The 15,149-nt window shown below is 52.4% G+C and overlaps 3 protein-coding genes and 5 non-coding genes across 8 annotated transcripts in view; 7 read left to right on the top strand and 1 right to left on the bottom strand.

The window, feature by feature from the left end:
• Fuz (fuzzy planar cell polarity protein) overlaps positions 1 to 15,149 on the bottom strand; it is a 265,069-nt gene that overhangs the window by 17,029 nt on the left and 232,891 nt on the right. The gene's annotated exons all lie outside the window — the stretch shown is intronic.
• On the top strand, positions 268 to 3,474 carry Rpl13a (ribosomal protein L13a). Its single transcript, XM_057760976.1, has 8 exons — positions 268 to 328; positions 1,460 to 1,532; positions 1,779 to 1,844; positions 1,963 to 2,064; positions 2,261 to 2,346; positions 2,521 to 2,580; positions 2,827 to 2,949; positions 3,033 to 3,474. The coding sequence occupies exons 1-8, from the start codon at positions 314 to 316 to the stop codon at positions 3,117 to 3,119; spliced, it is 612 nt and encodes a 203-aa protein (XP_057616959.1). The 5' UTR covers positions 268 to 313; the 3' UTR covers positions 3,120 to 3,474.
• LOC130869037 (small nucleolar RNA Z195/SNORD33/SNORD32 family) lies at positions 1,566 to 1,648 on the top strand. The gene has a single exon (XR_009056607.1). It is a non-coding gene; the product is annotated as a small nucleolar RNA Z195/SNORD33/SNORD32 family (small nucleolar RNA).
• LOC130869031 (small nucleolar RNA Z195/SNORD33/SNORD32 family) lies at positions 2,109 to 2,191 on the top strand. The gene has a single exon (XR_009056602.1). It is a non-coding gene; the product is annotated as a small nucleolar RNA Z195/SNORD33/SNORD32 family (small nucleolar RNA).
• LOC130869038 (small nucleolar RNA SNORD34) lies at positions 2,387 to 2,456 on the top strand. The gene has a single exon (XR_009056608.1). It is a non-coding gene; the product is annotated as a small nucleolar RNA SNORD34 (small nucleolar RNA).
• Positions 2,625 to 2,713, top strand: LOC130869040 (small nucleolar RNA SNORD35). The gene has a single exon (XR_009056610.1). It is a non-coding gene; the product is annotated as a small nucleolar RNA SNORD35 (small nucleolar RNA).
• Rps11 (ribosomal protein S11) lies at positions 5,268 to 7,224 on the top strand. Its single transcript, XM_057760982.1, has 5 exons — positions 5,268 to 5,397; positions 6,043 to 6,174; positions 6,317 to 6,392; positions 6,617 to 6,746; positions 7,072 to 7,224. The coding sequence occupies exons 1-5, from the start codon at positions 5,383 to 5,385 to the stop codon at positions 7,193 to 7,195; spliced, it is 477 nt and encodes a 158-aa protein (XP_057616965.1). The 5' UTR covers positions 5,268 to 5,382; the 3' UTR covers positions 7,196 to 7,224.
• Positions 6,430 to 6,516, top strand: LOC130869039 (small nucleolar RNA SNORD35). The gene has a single exon (XR_009056609.1). It is a non-coding gene; the product is annotated as a small nucleolar RNA SNORD35 (small nucleolar RNA).

Here is a 15,149-nt window from a genome sequence, read left to right as displayed (position 1 = left end):
CGAGTGGAGAACAGCACTCCCTCCAAAATATGGCCGCCGGGGCTGGACGGCCTAGTCCGGCAGAAGCCGCCTCGGGACCCACGTGACCTCCCGCCCCGCACAGTCATGGCCGCCAAGGGCTAACTCAAACGGTGTCCTGATTGGACAATATAATGATGCCCCACCTTCCAGTCTGCGCATGCACACCGCTTCGACCAATGAGAAGACGGAAAGCCTTCGGTTCGGCCCGGCCTGCGTCACTTCCTCCGCCCCTGCAGCAAGGGATAAGAAACCCTGCGCCAAGACCTCCTCCTTTCCCAGGCGGCTGCCGAAGATGGCGGAGGGGCAGGTCGGGCTCTGCGCGCCGGGCGGTGAGGGGGACGGGTGGGTTGCGGGCGGGAGCGGCACGGGGCCTGCGCCCCACGCCTCCTGTGCCGTGGGACTTGCGGACGGCAGTTCAGCAAAATAGGAAGTTTTTGTCGCGAGGGGAGTGTGTAATGTGGGCATAGCAAGCCGCGATGTCTAGGTATGGGGCGCCGAGAACGCGACGTTTTCCCTGGGGAAGACGGGAGTGGGGCTTGGGTTCCCAACACCCGCAGAGAATTTCTTCAGGCTTCAAGGGTGGTTGGGATGCGAGGAGCGTAGGGCTGCACGTTGCTGTGTTTGTACATTCATGTGGTTCCTAGGTAATGGGAAATTGCTGAAATGGAGGCTCCTGCTTTGTGATTTTGGGGGGGGGGGGGTGGCCGGTTTTCTTAAAGTTCTTCAGTAGGGTAAAGCCAGCTGTTCGGGAGGCTGAGCAGAAGCATCGTGATTTTTGTGGCTAGTCAGGAGTCGAATTGCACGTTTCACGTTAATTTTAGACGTTTAAAAGTTGCTATTTGGAGAAGTCTGGTAAATGGTGCTGTGGACTTTTCCCTTTAGAAAACTACCCTGAGGATCTGTGTCTAGGAAGAGCAGCAGAAGGCGGAGAGTTGTGGAAGGGGGTTCTTGTGTGGCTGTCCCCCGTAGTTTGGGCTGGGCTGTCCGCACATGTATTGAGAGTTGAAGACCTCTTCGCTGCTTGCCCAAATTAATAGATAGGACAGCCATTGTATACTGAGTTAAAAGGATTTGCTTTGTGCTGTTGATAGGATGGTATCTGTTCTCGTGAGCACGTTGAGACTCTGATGCAGAGCCACTGTGGCCTAAACTTGCCCCAAACGAAGTCTTAGTGTCGAGTTTCGTTGTAGTACAGGGCATTCCCACAGGAGCCAGTAGTTCCCTGCTATTCAGTAATTTGAGGCTTGGTAGCGAGTACGGTGAAGCTCGGCTAAGGAATTGCAGACACCTGAAGTCTTCACTTATCCGTGCTGGGCCAGCCGAGGCTGCCTTGGCTTGTTCGTCTGGCTAATAGGCATCCTGTGGGAAAAGGCGCAGGAGTGGTTGGTAGCTTGTAGGAAGAGGCAGATTGCTTTCTAAGCCTTTCTGTCTCCCGCAGGTTCTGGTGTTGGATGGCCGAGGCCATCTTCTGGGTCGCCTGGCGGCCATTGTGGCCAAGCAGGTACTGCTGGGTAAGTTTCTTTCAGAATTTCCCTGTTGGTCTGGGAGTCAGTGATGAGCAACAATCACCATCTTTCGTTTGAGTCTCACGACTGTGAGATCAACCCATGCACCGCTCTGAGACTTGCCAGCCCCTCCATGTTCTGGACTCCTGGCTCAAGGGGTTTTTAGAGCAGGAGCTTGGCTTTCATTCGGGCTGCTTTTGCTGGGTGTTAGGTGTAACTTTCCTGACTGTCTACAACCCACATTCTCTCTAGGCCGAAAGGTGGTCGTTGTTCGCTGTGAGGGCATCAACATTTCCGGAAATTTCTACAGAAACAAGTGTGAGTTAGGGCTGAGGGATGGTCTCCAGGTGGGGCACTGACTTGTCCTGGAAAAACATCTCTAGTTAGGAGCTGTTTCTGGGACTGAGGAGGCCTCACCCACCTTTTCTGTTGACAGTGAAGTATCTGGCCTTTCTCCGAAAGCGGATGAACACCAACCCCTCCCGAGGCCCCTACCATTTCCGAGCCCCAAGCCGCATTTTTTGGCGCACTGTACGAGGTGAGTGAGCTGGGCCTGTGGGCTACGTGGAAGGCGGGTGTCTGGCAGCCTGTGATGAGGATCTCCCACTCGTGTTCGAGTTGCCCAACCGTGAGATGACTCCACATGCACTACCATCTGAGGCTGGCTCCTCGCCCTCTCTGGGCTAGGGCCGGGCTTTCAGCCCCTCTGAAAAGGAGGCCTGCTGTTTTTCCAGGCATGCTGCCCCACAAGACCAAGCGAGGCCAGGCTGCCCTGGAACGCCTCAAGGTGTTGGATGGGATCCCTCCACCCTATGACAAGGTGAGCCGTGCAAGCCTAGCCTCACAGCCTCTGTGCGACCAGCGTCTGTGATGTTCTGCTATTACCTACATTGTTTGAGCCTCATGAAAACGCCACTGGCTGAGACGCCTGCCCCAGCAGCCTCCTTCCCAGGTGTCGCTCACAGGTCTCTGAGCCCCTCTCGTTCTCTAACAGAAAAAGCGGATGGTGGTCCCTGCCGCCCTCAAGGTTGTGCGGCTGAAGCCTACCAGGAAGGTAAGCTCCAAATTGCAGAGTGGGCTGGGGGGGGCCTCAAAACTGGCACATGATGGCTATTTTCTCACGATGGTCTGCGGATGCCGCTGACGGGCAGTGCCGATAATGCCATGGGCTCAACTGATGCCAGGAGGGGCTCCTGTGGGGGAGGGAAAAGTCTCCTTTAATAGAATCTCTAGGGTCCTCTAGCTCACCCTTGTGCTGCCGGGGCACCTTCCATGTCCTTACAGCTTTGTGCCCCTGCAGTTTGCTTACCTGGGGCGTCTGGCTCATGAGGTCGGGTGGAAGTACCAGGCAGTAACAGCCACTCTGGAGGAGAAACGGAAGGAAAAGGCCAAGATGCACTATCGGAAGAAGAAGCAGCTCTTGGTGAGGACGGGGCCTGCAGCCCGGTGTGAGAGGGTGCATCTGAGAGGAGCAGGCATTCACTATCACCTGTCTTTATCCCACAGAGGCTACGGAAACAGGCAGAAAAGAACGTGGAGAAGAAAATCTGCAAGTTCACAGAGGTCCTCAAGACCAACGGACTCCTTGTGTGAGCCCAATAAAGACTATTTGTGCCTCATGCCTGCCTGGCCTGCTCTTCCTCCACCGCCAACTAGGGAAGTGGGGACAAAGGTGCTTTAGGCACTGCTCCTTTGGGAAAGAGGGTGTTTTTTATAAAAGCTCTGAGAGCTGGAATTACTTGGGCTTAAGTGTTAACGACTGGGCTGCCCAGCCCATCAAACCCAAGGCCATATGTAGCTGTGAGGACGGAGACCTAACATCTGGGCTGGGATTCAGAAGTGCACACTGGGAAGCCACTGCCTTTTCCCCTTTCCAACACTGCTCAGAAAGCAATTTTACTTTCTTGCTGCAGCGTTCTGTTGCTAATAAATTATTTGACTGTTAAAGAGAACTGGTATCTTTGCACTATGTCTATATAAGGCAGGAGCAGAGGGACACCAAAAATTTGGGATTTTAGGCTGTGGTGTGCTCTTCTGTTGAAGGCACGAAGGTGCTTCTTTGCTCAAAAAGTGCAAACATCTCATGGGTCCTTCCTGAAATGGTTTTACATAACTCGAATTCAGCTGCAGAAGTATGGGATTGTCACTAGCACATGGTCTTCAGGAACTCTGCCCTAAATGAATTAAGGCTGGGGAGGCTAGTTAAGGGTACCGAAAATGGGCAGTTGGAACAGTGCCAACCAGGGGAAGGGAGGTCAAACTAGACTTTAAAATGGTTCCTCAGATATAAAGGGTTTAAGGGACAGCCTTATTGGTGGCTCACCCATCTAACTCCAGGAGATCTAACCTCCTGGCCCTCGCGGGAATTTCATAAATTCCCACCAGCCTACACTAGATCACAGGTGGCAGATCCTTTGGTCTACAGAGTTCCAGGAGAGCCAGGACTATCAGAAAGCCTGTCAATTAAAGATATCATGTAGTGCAGGCAGCTAGCCTGTCTTGTTCGTCCTTACATTCTACCATATAATGGTCAGGAACTTGGCTCATGAGGTTTTGAGTTTTGGAGAGAGGGTTTGTTTCTCCTAACCTGGAACCCATTCTGTAGAATAGGCTAATTTCAAAACTGGAGGTCCCGTCTCCAGGTGCTGGGATGAAAGGTGAGACCAACCACGCACCTGAGGGCGCTTTAAACTACAGAAGGTTTATTTAATAGACATACTGCCACAGAAAAAAAGGTCACTTGGTAATGTACGCTTGTAATTTTGGGATGGCTGAGCTGGCCTGCCTGGGCTAGTTAGCAGGTGCAGGGTAGAGGAGGAATCCTCTCGGTCAAGTTTTTTTGTTTGGGGCAGGGTTGACCTCTCCCTCAGCTTTCAAGGTGTTGGGTGGTATACAGCTGACCATGAACATGTCCAGCTTAAAATAATTTTGCTTATGGTTTGTCACACACTGGGTCTGTTTTCTTGGTGATTTAAAGAAAAAACACATCAAATCCTTTACGTATTAAATCTTTGGCGAAATTGTAACATCCCAGAAAGACATCTAAAATCCCTTCCTCTTTATGCTGCCCCTAGGTGGATAGACTAGTATCAGGTGGTCGCTTGCTTCGCTAGGCAGTCTCACTATGTGAGTGCTGGCATTAAAGGAATCCCAACACCGTTCGCAAAACGTTATTGTATCTTGACAATAGCCTTTACTGTCCTGGATATTGCCGGGAAAATCCTAACTCCATTTGGCACAAAGCTTTTTCTGCCTCCTGAGTTTAATGATTGGGGTCCCTCCGTTTCCGAGGGTTGTGGTCCTCTCCAAAGGTAGTCAGGACGTAAACCCAGAGGGAATGGGGGTGAAATGTACACCCAACTAGCAAAGCAACGTGGCACCTATAGCTCCAGTCTGGGTGGTTTGCGGGAGGGCCACGATGGTGTCAAGAGCGGTCCACAGAGACCGTGCCGCCGGTCCACGTGGACGTACAGCCGGAAAACATGGCCACCGCCGCCTCCCGCCCGGAATCTGAAGACCACCACGCGGTTCTAAATTCCACGTGACTCCCGTTCCTGAAGAAACCTGACCCCGCCCTGCTACTCTCGCGGCACTGCAGGAAGTCCCTTCCCAGCCTGCCCATCCACGGCAATGGCCGCCTGAGATCTCGCGAGATGATAGGCTCCGCTTCCGGTCCCCATAGTCCTGCACTATCATGGCGGCGTACGGACAGTTCCAGAATCGCGTGCTCTGCACCGGAAGTGCCCGCTAAATCCGTGCAGGGCTGGCCATACGTCACTTCCGCTCAGGACCTCGCGTAGTGAAGAAGGAAACCCGGGAGTTGGCCCACCTCTCTTTTCCTCAGGCTGCCGGGAAGATGGCGGACATTCAGGTTCGTGCTGAGGGCTGGCCCCGAGGCTAGCGTGGGTCTCTTTCCCTCGCGTCCCCGTCATCCTCCGAATTAGCCGCAGCGAGGGCGCCTGCCCTGTGCCTCCGACGTCCCGGGCTTAGACACAGCCGTGGGGTCTCAGGCGCTTTGGGCGTCAGTCCTGTGGGGAAGCGTGGGGGTGAGCGCCGGCTCGCTGGGATCGGCGCTGTGGACGCGGGCCTGGCCCGCACCCCGGCCCACCATGCTGGGCTGCGTGTCCGTGCGGTGTGGCTCCCGAGGGCGAGCGTGTGTGCTCGGGACGGCGGTGCTGAAAGGCTGGGGTTCGGGCCTTAAGATGGGAAACGTTTGAACGTGGTGTGGACGCTAGAACAGATGCGGGCTGGTTGTGTGTGTGTGTGTCTGGGCTGGTTGTGTGTGTGTGTCTAGGCTGGTTGTGTGTGTGTCTAGGCTGGTTGTGTGTGTGTGTCTGGGCTGGTTGTGTGTGTCTGGGCTGGTTGTGTGTGTGTGTCTAGGCTGGTTGTGTGTGTGTGTCTAGGCTGGTTGTGTGTGTGTGTCTAGGCTGGTTGTGGCGCTGGCGGTTAGAGGTGGAAGCGTGCCAGGGTGGGCAGGTGAGCTCACCGAGGTCTCACCGAGCGATTGCCCCTACAGACCGAACGTGCATACCAAAAGCAGCCCACGATCTTCCAAAACAAGAAGCGTGTTCTGCTTGGAGAAACCGGCAAGGAAAAACTCCCTCGGTACTACAAGAACATCGGTCTAGGCTTCAAGACGCCCAAGGAGGTACAGGACCCTCCAGCAGATGAGACTCGTGTGGCCTTGCATGTGGGAGCAGGGCCACCGCGCCCTGTCCGGAGTGGCTGCCTCCGGGGCTCCTGGGAATTGTAGTTTGGTAGTTCAAGCTGCACTTTCTCATCCTTTTCAGGCCATCGAGGGCACCTACATTGACAAGAAATGCCCTTTCACTGGCAACGTCTCCATCCGAGGTCGGATCCTGTCCGGTGAGTAAGAAACTGAGGTTGTGAATATAAGTCCCCCGGCAGATGATGTCCATTCTCACGATGGTCTTCAGACAGCCCCAAGGGCACTGCTGAGACAGCCAGTTGGCAAAACTGATGCCAGAAGCAGGGTTTCTTGGGAGACCCCCTCAACAGCTTGTTTGGCTGCAGGGTGAATTACCCGTGGCCTGCTAACGCCTTCTCCCCCCTCCCCCCACTTCCTCAAGGTGTCGTGACCAAGATGAAGATGCAGAGGACCATTGTCATCCGCAGGGACTATCTTCATTACATCCGAAAGTACAACCGCTTTGAGAAACGCCACAAGAACATGTCTGTGCACCTGTCCCCCTGTTTCAGGTGAGCACAGTTGTCTACTAACCTGGCACAACCTGAGACAGGCACCTGTGTCGATCAGGAAGGGCCGCTGGTGGGGGAGCCCTTAAGGGCGATTTTGGGGAGAAGCTGGGGTGTCCTGTGGGCAGAGCAGAGTGGCTTACAGTCAGGTGTGTAGACTGCTGAGGAACAGGAGGCAAGGCCACTGATAAACATCTGGGAGGTTGCTCTTAGCAACCATCTGAATGACCACTGGTGGGTGGAGCCGAGGAGTTGGCCCGCAGCCTTTCAGTGGGGATACAGGGAATGCTCGGGGGCCCTCCTGAGGACTCCTTGTGTAACCCCACAGGGATGTACAGATTGGCGACATTGTCACTGTGGGAGAGTGCAGGCCCCTGAGCAAGACCGTGCGGTTCAACGTGCTCAAGGTCACCAAGGCCGCTGGCACCAAGAAACAGTTCCAGAAGTTCTGACCTGGAACAAATAAAGTTATTTTCTGGCTACAAAACAGGTGTGGAGTCTCTGTCCTGGGCCACAGTGGGCTTGCCCCTGAGGGCTTCTCTGATCCTGGGGGGTCTGCTGCCCTCCCTTCACCTCTCTGTTTCCCAGAGGTTCCCCCTGCCTCTGCCTCCCGAGTGCTGGGATTAAAGGCACTGGGAGTTAAGGCTGTTTTGTTTTTTTTTTTAAGCCTTCATAAATCTTGCCATCCAAGTAGACATGGGTCAGTTAGTTATTTGGTGCCCCTGGCCTCTGCCCTTCACCTCCCAGTCCTTGGAGAGGAAGTAAGTGAGGCTACCCCTGACCTCATTGAAGTCAAGCCTTAGAGTGCCCCAGGGGGCAGTCTGATACCCTACCCCGCAGCTGGAGAGGAAGACTCAGCCTTGCAGGTGAGCCACCTAGGTAGAGGCAGGCTGTCCACTTGGGTGTCAACAGTCTGTTTGAATGTCCACTTCCGGAGAGCCGCTGCCTACCACCGGTTCCCAGGACAGGGCGCTGTTGAGATGGGAAAGATGACTTGGTATATGGGAAGAGGACCCCAGGGTAGTGGGAGTGGTGGGGATACCCACTCAGGAAAAGGACCCAAGGCATTCCCCAGGTATGTGGGAAGGGGACAGACCTGGAGGGAGGTGCTGGAGCTGCTGCTGCTGGGGTCCCCAGGTCCCTGCCCCCCAGGCCTGTACCAGGGTCTGAAGCTCAGCACTGGTACAAGGGTTGGGAGACAGGGCCTTGGGAAGAGTCCTCTGTCTGCAGGAGATGCCGTGCACTGCCTCACCGCGGCCTTCTTTCTGCCTTTTACCAGCCTCTGAGGGAGGGGGTTCCTGTCAAAGGAAGTGGGCCTACATCAAAGCAAGCAGGAAGGGGCAGGGACAGGTCAGAGGGGCCACCGCCCAAGCTGGGATCCTGCCAGCCACCCCTGAGGGGAGGGACTGCAGGGGACAGGGACCCCGAGGAATCAGAAGCCAATTGTTGAGAGGTGTGGCCCCTCCAACCACAGGTGCTTCCGTTCGGGTGGGGCCTTGTGTTTACAGCAGCCCGGCTCTTGTTTCCTCCCAGTGGTAGTTGGGGCTTCTCCTTGGTACCTGTGACAGGCCATGAGGAGGTAGCAGCAGTGAGGAGAGACCCCTGGCTGCCCCCCTCGCACAGCTGAAGAGCAGTTTCCCTCTGCACTCTGGCTTGCTGAAGCCCCCAGTGCGAGCCAGATGGGCACTTCCACCCTAGGTGGCTTGATGTTTAGTTATTTTGTCAGGGTCGTGTTTTGTGTCCCTAGCTGGCTGGAAGCTCCCTCTATTGACCACGTCAGCCTAGAGTCTCTAGGTGCTGAGATTCCAGATGATGGCCCTTTATGGTCTTTCTCCTTTCTCCAAGCTGCTTTCTCTGTAGCCCTGGCTGCCCTGGAACGAGCCCTCTAGAGGCTAGACTAGCTTCAAACTCAAAAAAATACCCGGTCTGCCTCCCGAGTGCCACCACCATCCAGTCCGTTTTGGTCTTTAATCTTGGGCACCTTTTGGCATCTGACATGTCCAGCTCCAAGCACTTGTAGACAGGAGGGTAAGCTGAGGCAGGAGGGTCTTCAGAGACCAGCCTGGGTGGCTTAGACCCTCAGTAAACTAAAGAGCTGGTGTAGGGATGTGGCTCAGGTGTAGCGCCTGCCTAGAACCCGCCAGCACGATGCTGGGGTTGTAGCTCTGAGGGGAAGTGCTTGTCTAGAGTGTGCAGGGTTCTGGGGGCCATCCAGTTCCTCAGACCAACAGCAAGCATCCGGGAAACAGACTTGAGGAGAAGCAGAGTTTAAGGCCACGGGAGACCCTGACTCAAAAACAAGCAAAACATGGTGGTGTACACTTTCAATCCCAGCACTCTAGAGGCAGACAGATCAGAGTCCAGCCTGTCTACACAGAACCCTTTCTAAAAATGAAAATATTTGAGTGTGTGCTTGCCACAGAAACACACCCCCCCCATGAAGGTCAGGGTAATCTGTTCTCTTCATCGTGATTCCCATGAGTCAAACACAGGCCTTCGTGCTTGGCAGCAAGTCCCCTACCCACTGCCCACTAAACCATCTCACTGGCCCACACTTCCTTGATTCTCTTATACAGAGAGTTGAACCTACTTCCTGTCTGTTGCAATGACTGTAAACCTACTATCTACTATCTGTACCCCTCATCCCTGTAAGTGGAAACACAAGCAGGTAACCCCCAGCTCCAGGGGTCCCGAGACTGAACGCCACTCACCAGCTGTGTGGCCTTGGTTAAGTGACTCTACCACAGACCCAGAGTCACATCTGGAAAGGGTGTCCTCCTCACTAGCAGCTGGGCAGGTGGGACACCACAGCCCTGCAACAATGACCTTTGGTAAGTAGCTGCAGAAGTTTGCTATGGTGTGGGACCTTGGGTCTTTTTTGAGCTAGCTCTGTGGAGTTGTTTTAGTATGCTCCTGGAAGATTCTGTGGCATGGCATGTCTGGTGGAGACCTTAGGGCTTCTCAGCAGGGTTCTGGTTTTTGTTTAGTTTTTTTTTTTTTTTTCTTTTCTTTTTTTTGGTTTTTCAAGACAGGGTTTCTCCATGTTTTGGAGCCTGTCCTGGAACTATGGAACTAGCTCTTTTTTTTTTTTTTTTTTTTTTTTTTGGTTTTTCGAGACAGGGTTTCTCTGTGGTTTTGGAGCCTGTCCTGGAACTAGCTCTTGTAGACCAGGCTGGTCTTGAACGCACAGAAATGTTTATTTTTGTTTGTTTTTTGAGACAGTTTCTCTATGTATCCATGGCTGTTCTGGAACTCACTCTGTAGACCAGGCTCTTCTTCAACTCACAGAGATCCACCTGCTTCTGCTTCCCGATTGCTGGAATTAAAGGCATGCACCAACACCGGGCACACACAGGGTCCTGGTTTACTGGTTTAGTGACAGCAAAACAGGGCAGGCCTGGCTCGGTTCTTACTGTGCCATGGTCTGGCCCCACTGTGGAAGATCACTGGAGCACTCTAAGGAGGTGGGATGGCCAGCAGGGGTTGCTGCTGCTCCTGTTTGAGTTTCGTTTTGAGACATTCTCACTCTCACTAACCTCGGATTCCTAGCTGTGGTTCAGCTACAGCCTCCATAGTGCTGGGATTGCGGGGGCTGTGATGTCCCGGATTCGGGTGGCCTGTGACAAGGGGAGAGTCTGTTGGTGTTAATACAGGTGCAGAACCCAGACTGTATACATACTGACTTCTGTTTGTTAATTTTGAGACAAGGTCTCTACATGGCCCTGGCTGACCTGAAACTCTGTAGACCAGGCTGGCCTTGAACTCATAGAGATCCACCTGCTTCTGCCTCCTGAATGCTAGGATTAAAGTCCTGTGTCGCCACGGCTGGTGGCTCTGTTGTGTGTGTGTGGGGGGGTGCGCATTTGTTTTGTTTTTAGTTTTTCAAGACAAGCTTTCTCTGTGTCGCCCTAGCTATCCTGGAACTAGCTCTATAGACCAGGCTGGTCTCGAACTCACAGAGATCCGCCTGCCTCTGCCTCCCAAGTGCTGGGATTAAAGGCGTGCGCCAGCACCACCCGGCCTGTTTTTGTTTTTTGATTTTGTTCTGTTTTGTTTTGAGACAGGGCCTCACTATGTACCTTGTGCTGTTCTCAAACTTGCGGCAATGCTCCTGCCTCTCATTTGTTTGTTTTTGGCAGTCTCCGCAGCCCAAGCCTGAGGATGACCTTGAAGTTGTAGCCTCCACCTTGAGTCTTGGTGTTCTCCACCACACCCTATTTATGTAGAGCTTGGGATCGAACTCAGGGATGCACATTTGCTAGGTAAGAATTCTACCAACTGAACTACATCCCCAGACTCAAAACCAGAATGCTTTACAAAATTTATCTTTCTTAACCTGGCAGTGATGATGCATGCTTTTATCCCAGCACTGAGAAGGCACAGACAGGCAGGTCTCTAGGGCAACCACTGCTACACAAAACAAACAAACAAAAAAACCCTATCTTGAAAAACAAAACAAAGCCCTTTAAATTACAATTAGTTAGATGTGTCTGCCACAGAGTGACGTGGAGGTCTGCTGCATCTAGAATAGCTCTGGAGACGGACGTGACTGGGGCATTCAAGGAATGAAGAAAAATGAACACACAGAAAACCTGAGTGCCTGGGGAGAGCACCGTTTATTATATAGAGTTGAACAGAAAAGCTGGGCAATGGTATGAGCTCATCTCCACAGGGTGGTCTTCAGGCCGTGAGAGCTACCTTGGGCTTTTCCCTACACACACCATCAACAGCCACACATGGCCCCGAGAAAGGCTTTGCCGTCCTCGCCAGCCTCACCCCAGTGGTGGGATTGGGGGTCTTTGCCGTTTTCCCATGGGACTGGGACTGAAGTTCTTGCTCTCATGAACTCTGGAATGCACGCATCACAGAGATTAAAGAATGTGCATGTGCCTAAGTAGACGTGCATGCTGGGTAGACGTGCATGCTGGGTAGATGTGCATGCATCGTGGGCGTTGGTAGAGAAAGACATGTAAAGGGAGAACAGTGTTCATCCAAGTGCAGCTTCTCAAGAGAGAATCCCCTGTGAGGTCTTTTTTGTTTTGTTTTGTTGTTTTTTGTTTTTCATGACAGGGTTTCTCTGTGTAACAGCCCTGGCTGTCCTGGAGCTCTCTCTATAGACCACCCTGGCCTCGAACTCATAGAGATCCACCTGCCTCTGTCTCCCAAGTGCTGGGATTAAAGGCGTGCGACACCACTGTCCGGCTAAATGTTTTTATTAGATTTATTTAGTGGGCGTCTGTGGTTAGAGGTCAGCTCCCTCCTCCCATCATGTGGTTTCCAGGGACTGAACCCAGGCCCTAGGACTTGCACAGCCAGCACCTTTTCCCGGTGCACTAGCTCTTCTAAGGGTTTCCCTGCTGCTTTTCTGTAAATGAACTCACAGGGTGTTTCCCGAAAGGCACAGGGTAGGGTCAGCTGATAAGGACCCCGTGTCCCAGGGCAACACAAGGGCTTAAGATGCTTCCCTACAGAACACACAGTTCGTAGTCTTGTTTGTGAAATTCCTCGGAAATTGTAATTCACAGCTGGGAAAGGAGGAAGATGAATTCAGGGGCCATGTATCCTTGGCCTTAAACAGAGTTTGCTGCAATTTTATATTCTTTGAAGTATCACTTCATAGAAGGAATGTCCCTTGGTAAGCAGCCAATATCATTAATTGGTTAATTACGATGGCTTACTTTCTTTTTTTCTTTTTCTTCTTCCCCCTGACCCCCACCCCAAGACAGGGTTTCTCTGTATAGCCCTGGTTGTCCTGGAATTCACTCTGTAGATCAGGTTGGCCTTGAACTCACAGAGATTTGCCTTCCAAGCGGTGGGACTAAAGGCGTGTGCCACCATTGCCTGGATCTTTTCTTTAAAAATATTTTTTTGGGGGGGTTTGGAGAGATGGCTCAGTGGTTAAGAGCACTGACTGCTCTTCCAGAGGACCCGGGTTCAATTCCCAGCACCCACATGGCAGCTCACAACTGTCTGAAGATCCAGTTCCAGGGGATCTGACACCTTCACACCAATGCACATAGAATAAAGTTATATAAACCATAAAAATATTTTAAAAAAAAATTTTTTTTTTCATGTGTGTGGGTATTTGACCTGCATGGATGTCTGTGCACCACCAGTATGTCCAAAGATGTCGGAAGAAGGCATCGGATCCCCTGGGACTGAAGTTACAGAAGATTGTGAGCCACCATGTGGGTGCTGGGGAACTCAACCCTGGTCGGTCCTCTGCAAGAACAGCAAGAGCTCTTAACTTCTGAGCCTCTCGTTAGCCTCCCCCCAAAATTCTTATTATGTTTATTTCTTGTGTGTATGTGTCATAGTACATATGTGGAGGTCAAAGGACGACCTCTGACCTTCAGGAGTCTTTTTCAACATATAGGTTCCTGGGGATCGAACTTGGGATGTCAGGATTGGTTGGCAGCAAGCACCTCTACCCACAAACACCTTGTCTCCTCTTTTTGGTACCCTTTTGTCCTTTTGTTCTATAAAACTTAGGAACTAAAAATAAATAAATAAATAAATAAAAAAATTAAAAAAAAAAAAAAAAACTTAGGAACTAGCCGTGCGGTGGTGGCGCACGCCTTTAATCCCAGCACTTGGGAGGCAGAGGCAGGCGGATCTCTGTGAGTTCGAGACCAGCCTGGTCTACAAGAGCTAGTTCCGGGACAGGCTCCAAAACCACAGAGAAACCCTGTCTCGAAAAACCAAAAAAAAAACAAACCAAAAAAAAAACAAAAACTTAGGAACTATTTCTCCTGCCCCTGAGGTGGAGAAGTGTGCCCCTGAGCACGGGCTGAGTTCACCACTGGCTGGGTGACAGGAGGTGGCGTGGGAGAGTTTACTGGTCGCACTGAGATGCAGCCCCAGGGTTAAGAAGTGGAGAGACTGTCGTCGACCGAGGGTTCTAGGGACTGCTTCTGGAGCAGTCTCCTGTGTCACTGTGCCCTGGGTACTTAGGTCTTATCAACGAGGACACCTGTGGGGCTCATGTCCTGTCCACGTGGACATCTCACTTTGCTGAGGAAGAAGTTTGACCGCGTGGGTTGTCTCTTCTGCAAGCAGGAGTCACAGGGCTAAAATTCCAGTGATGGGAGTGTGCTTACGGAGGGCGGTGCGCTTAAGGAGGGCGGTGCGCTTACGGAGGGCGGTGCGCTTACGGAGGGCGGTGCGCTTACGGAGGGCGGTGCGCTTACGGAGGGCGGTGTGCTTAAGGAGGGCGGTGTGCTTACGGAGGGCAGTGTGCTTACGGAGGGCGGTGTGCTTACGGAGGGCAGGATGCTTACGGAGGGCAGGATGCTTACGGAGGGCAGGATGCTTACGGAGGGCAGTGTGCTTAGGGAGAGTAGCATGAGGGCCAGGGAGGTGTCAGCACCTGTTCTTCCACACTGTTATGTCCACGTCTTTGGAGCTGGATTTACCATGCAAATGACATGAGGGTTTTTAATTCAAACTCGAGTTTGGACCAACACCTTTCCAGCTCCCCAGCATGGTGGGTACTGAGAGCATAGCAGGGAGCCCTGAGAGGATTGATTTATTTATTTGTTATGTATACAGTATTCTGTCTACATGTATGCCTGCAGGCCAGAAGAGGACACCAAATCTCATTACAGATGGCTGTGAGCCACCATGTGGTGGCGCTGGGAATTGAACTCAGGACCTCTGGAAGAGCAGTCAGTTCTCTTAACCTCTGAGCCATCTCTCCAGCCCCAGGATAGAACTTTTAAAGGGGAAACGCCGTAATCAGGGGAGTTCATGTCCTGTTGCCTTGGAACTGGCTAAGGAAGGCATAGGGTAAGGTAGTTTTTGAAGCCATCGGTCAGTTTTGGGGCGCAAAAACCTAACAAAGAGCCATAAATTACCGACAAGGCATGTTCAAGGACAGGATGCCTCCAAGAACATCTGGACCTCGTTAAATCTTATGGTCCTGCTCCCTAGCTCCGTAATTGGCCATTTTTAGGGCATCTGTTCAAGTTTCTGCTATGGCGCTCATTTCTGGAGCTGATCTGCTCTCCCCCCAGCTCGTTATGTGGCTTAAGATGAAGCCCCTTCTTTAAAATGGAGTTTGCAAAGTCAGGTCCTCAAAGTGCCAGCCTTACGACCTGCCTGTGAGCCCCAAGAATCCCTCAGTGTAAGGAGGGAAAGGATTCCAAGGAGCTAGCCTCTAACTGCACGTGCACACCATATGTCTGCGTTCTCTCTCTCTCTCTCTCTCTCTCTCTCTCTCTCACACACACTCACACACACACCACATGCACTCAGAGTAAACTCATGGAAAAAGGGTGGAACTGGGCCTGGAGAGACCGCTCAGCAGGTTAGAGCACTGGCTGCTCTTCCAGAGGACCCGAATTCATTTCCCAGCACCCACATGAAGGTTCAAACATTTTTAACTACAGTTCTGGGGGATCCCAC

This window comes from Chionomys nivalis (genome assembly GCF_950005125.1).
Source record: "Chionomys nivalis chromosome 23 unlocalized genomic scaffold, mChiNiv1.1 SUPER_23_unloc_1, whole genome shotgun sequence".
In the NCBI taxonomy this organism is placed as follows: Eukaryota; Metazoa; Chordata; class Mammalia; order Rodentia; family Cricetidae; genus Chionomys; species Chionomys nivalis.
The sequence above is the reverse complement of the archived record's forward strand: the minus strand, read 5'-3'. Positions and strand labels throughout refer to the sequence as shown.

Bases quoted from the DNA above. Each gene is read 5' to 3' on its own strand.
- Rpl13a (XM_057760976.1), top strand. The intron at 1,533-1,778 runs GTAAGTTTCTTT...CATTCTCTCTAG, and splicing joins GGCCAAGCAGGTACTGCTGG to GCCGAAAGGTGGTCGTTGTT. The intron at 2,347-2,520 runs GTGAGCCGTGCA...GTTCTCTAACAG, and splicing joins TCCCTCCACCCTATGACAAG to AAAAAGCGGATGGTGGTCCC.
- Rps11 (XM_057760982.1), top strand. The intron at 6,393-6,616 runs GTGAGTAAGAAA...CACTTCCTCAAG, and splicing joins CCGAGGTCGGATCCTGTCCG to GTGTCGTGACCAAGATGAAG. The intron at 6,747-7,071 runs GTGAGCACAGTT...GTAACCCCACAG, and splicing joins CACCTGTCCCCCTGTTTCAG to GGATGTACAGATTGGCGACA.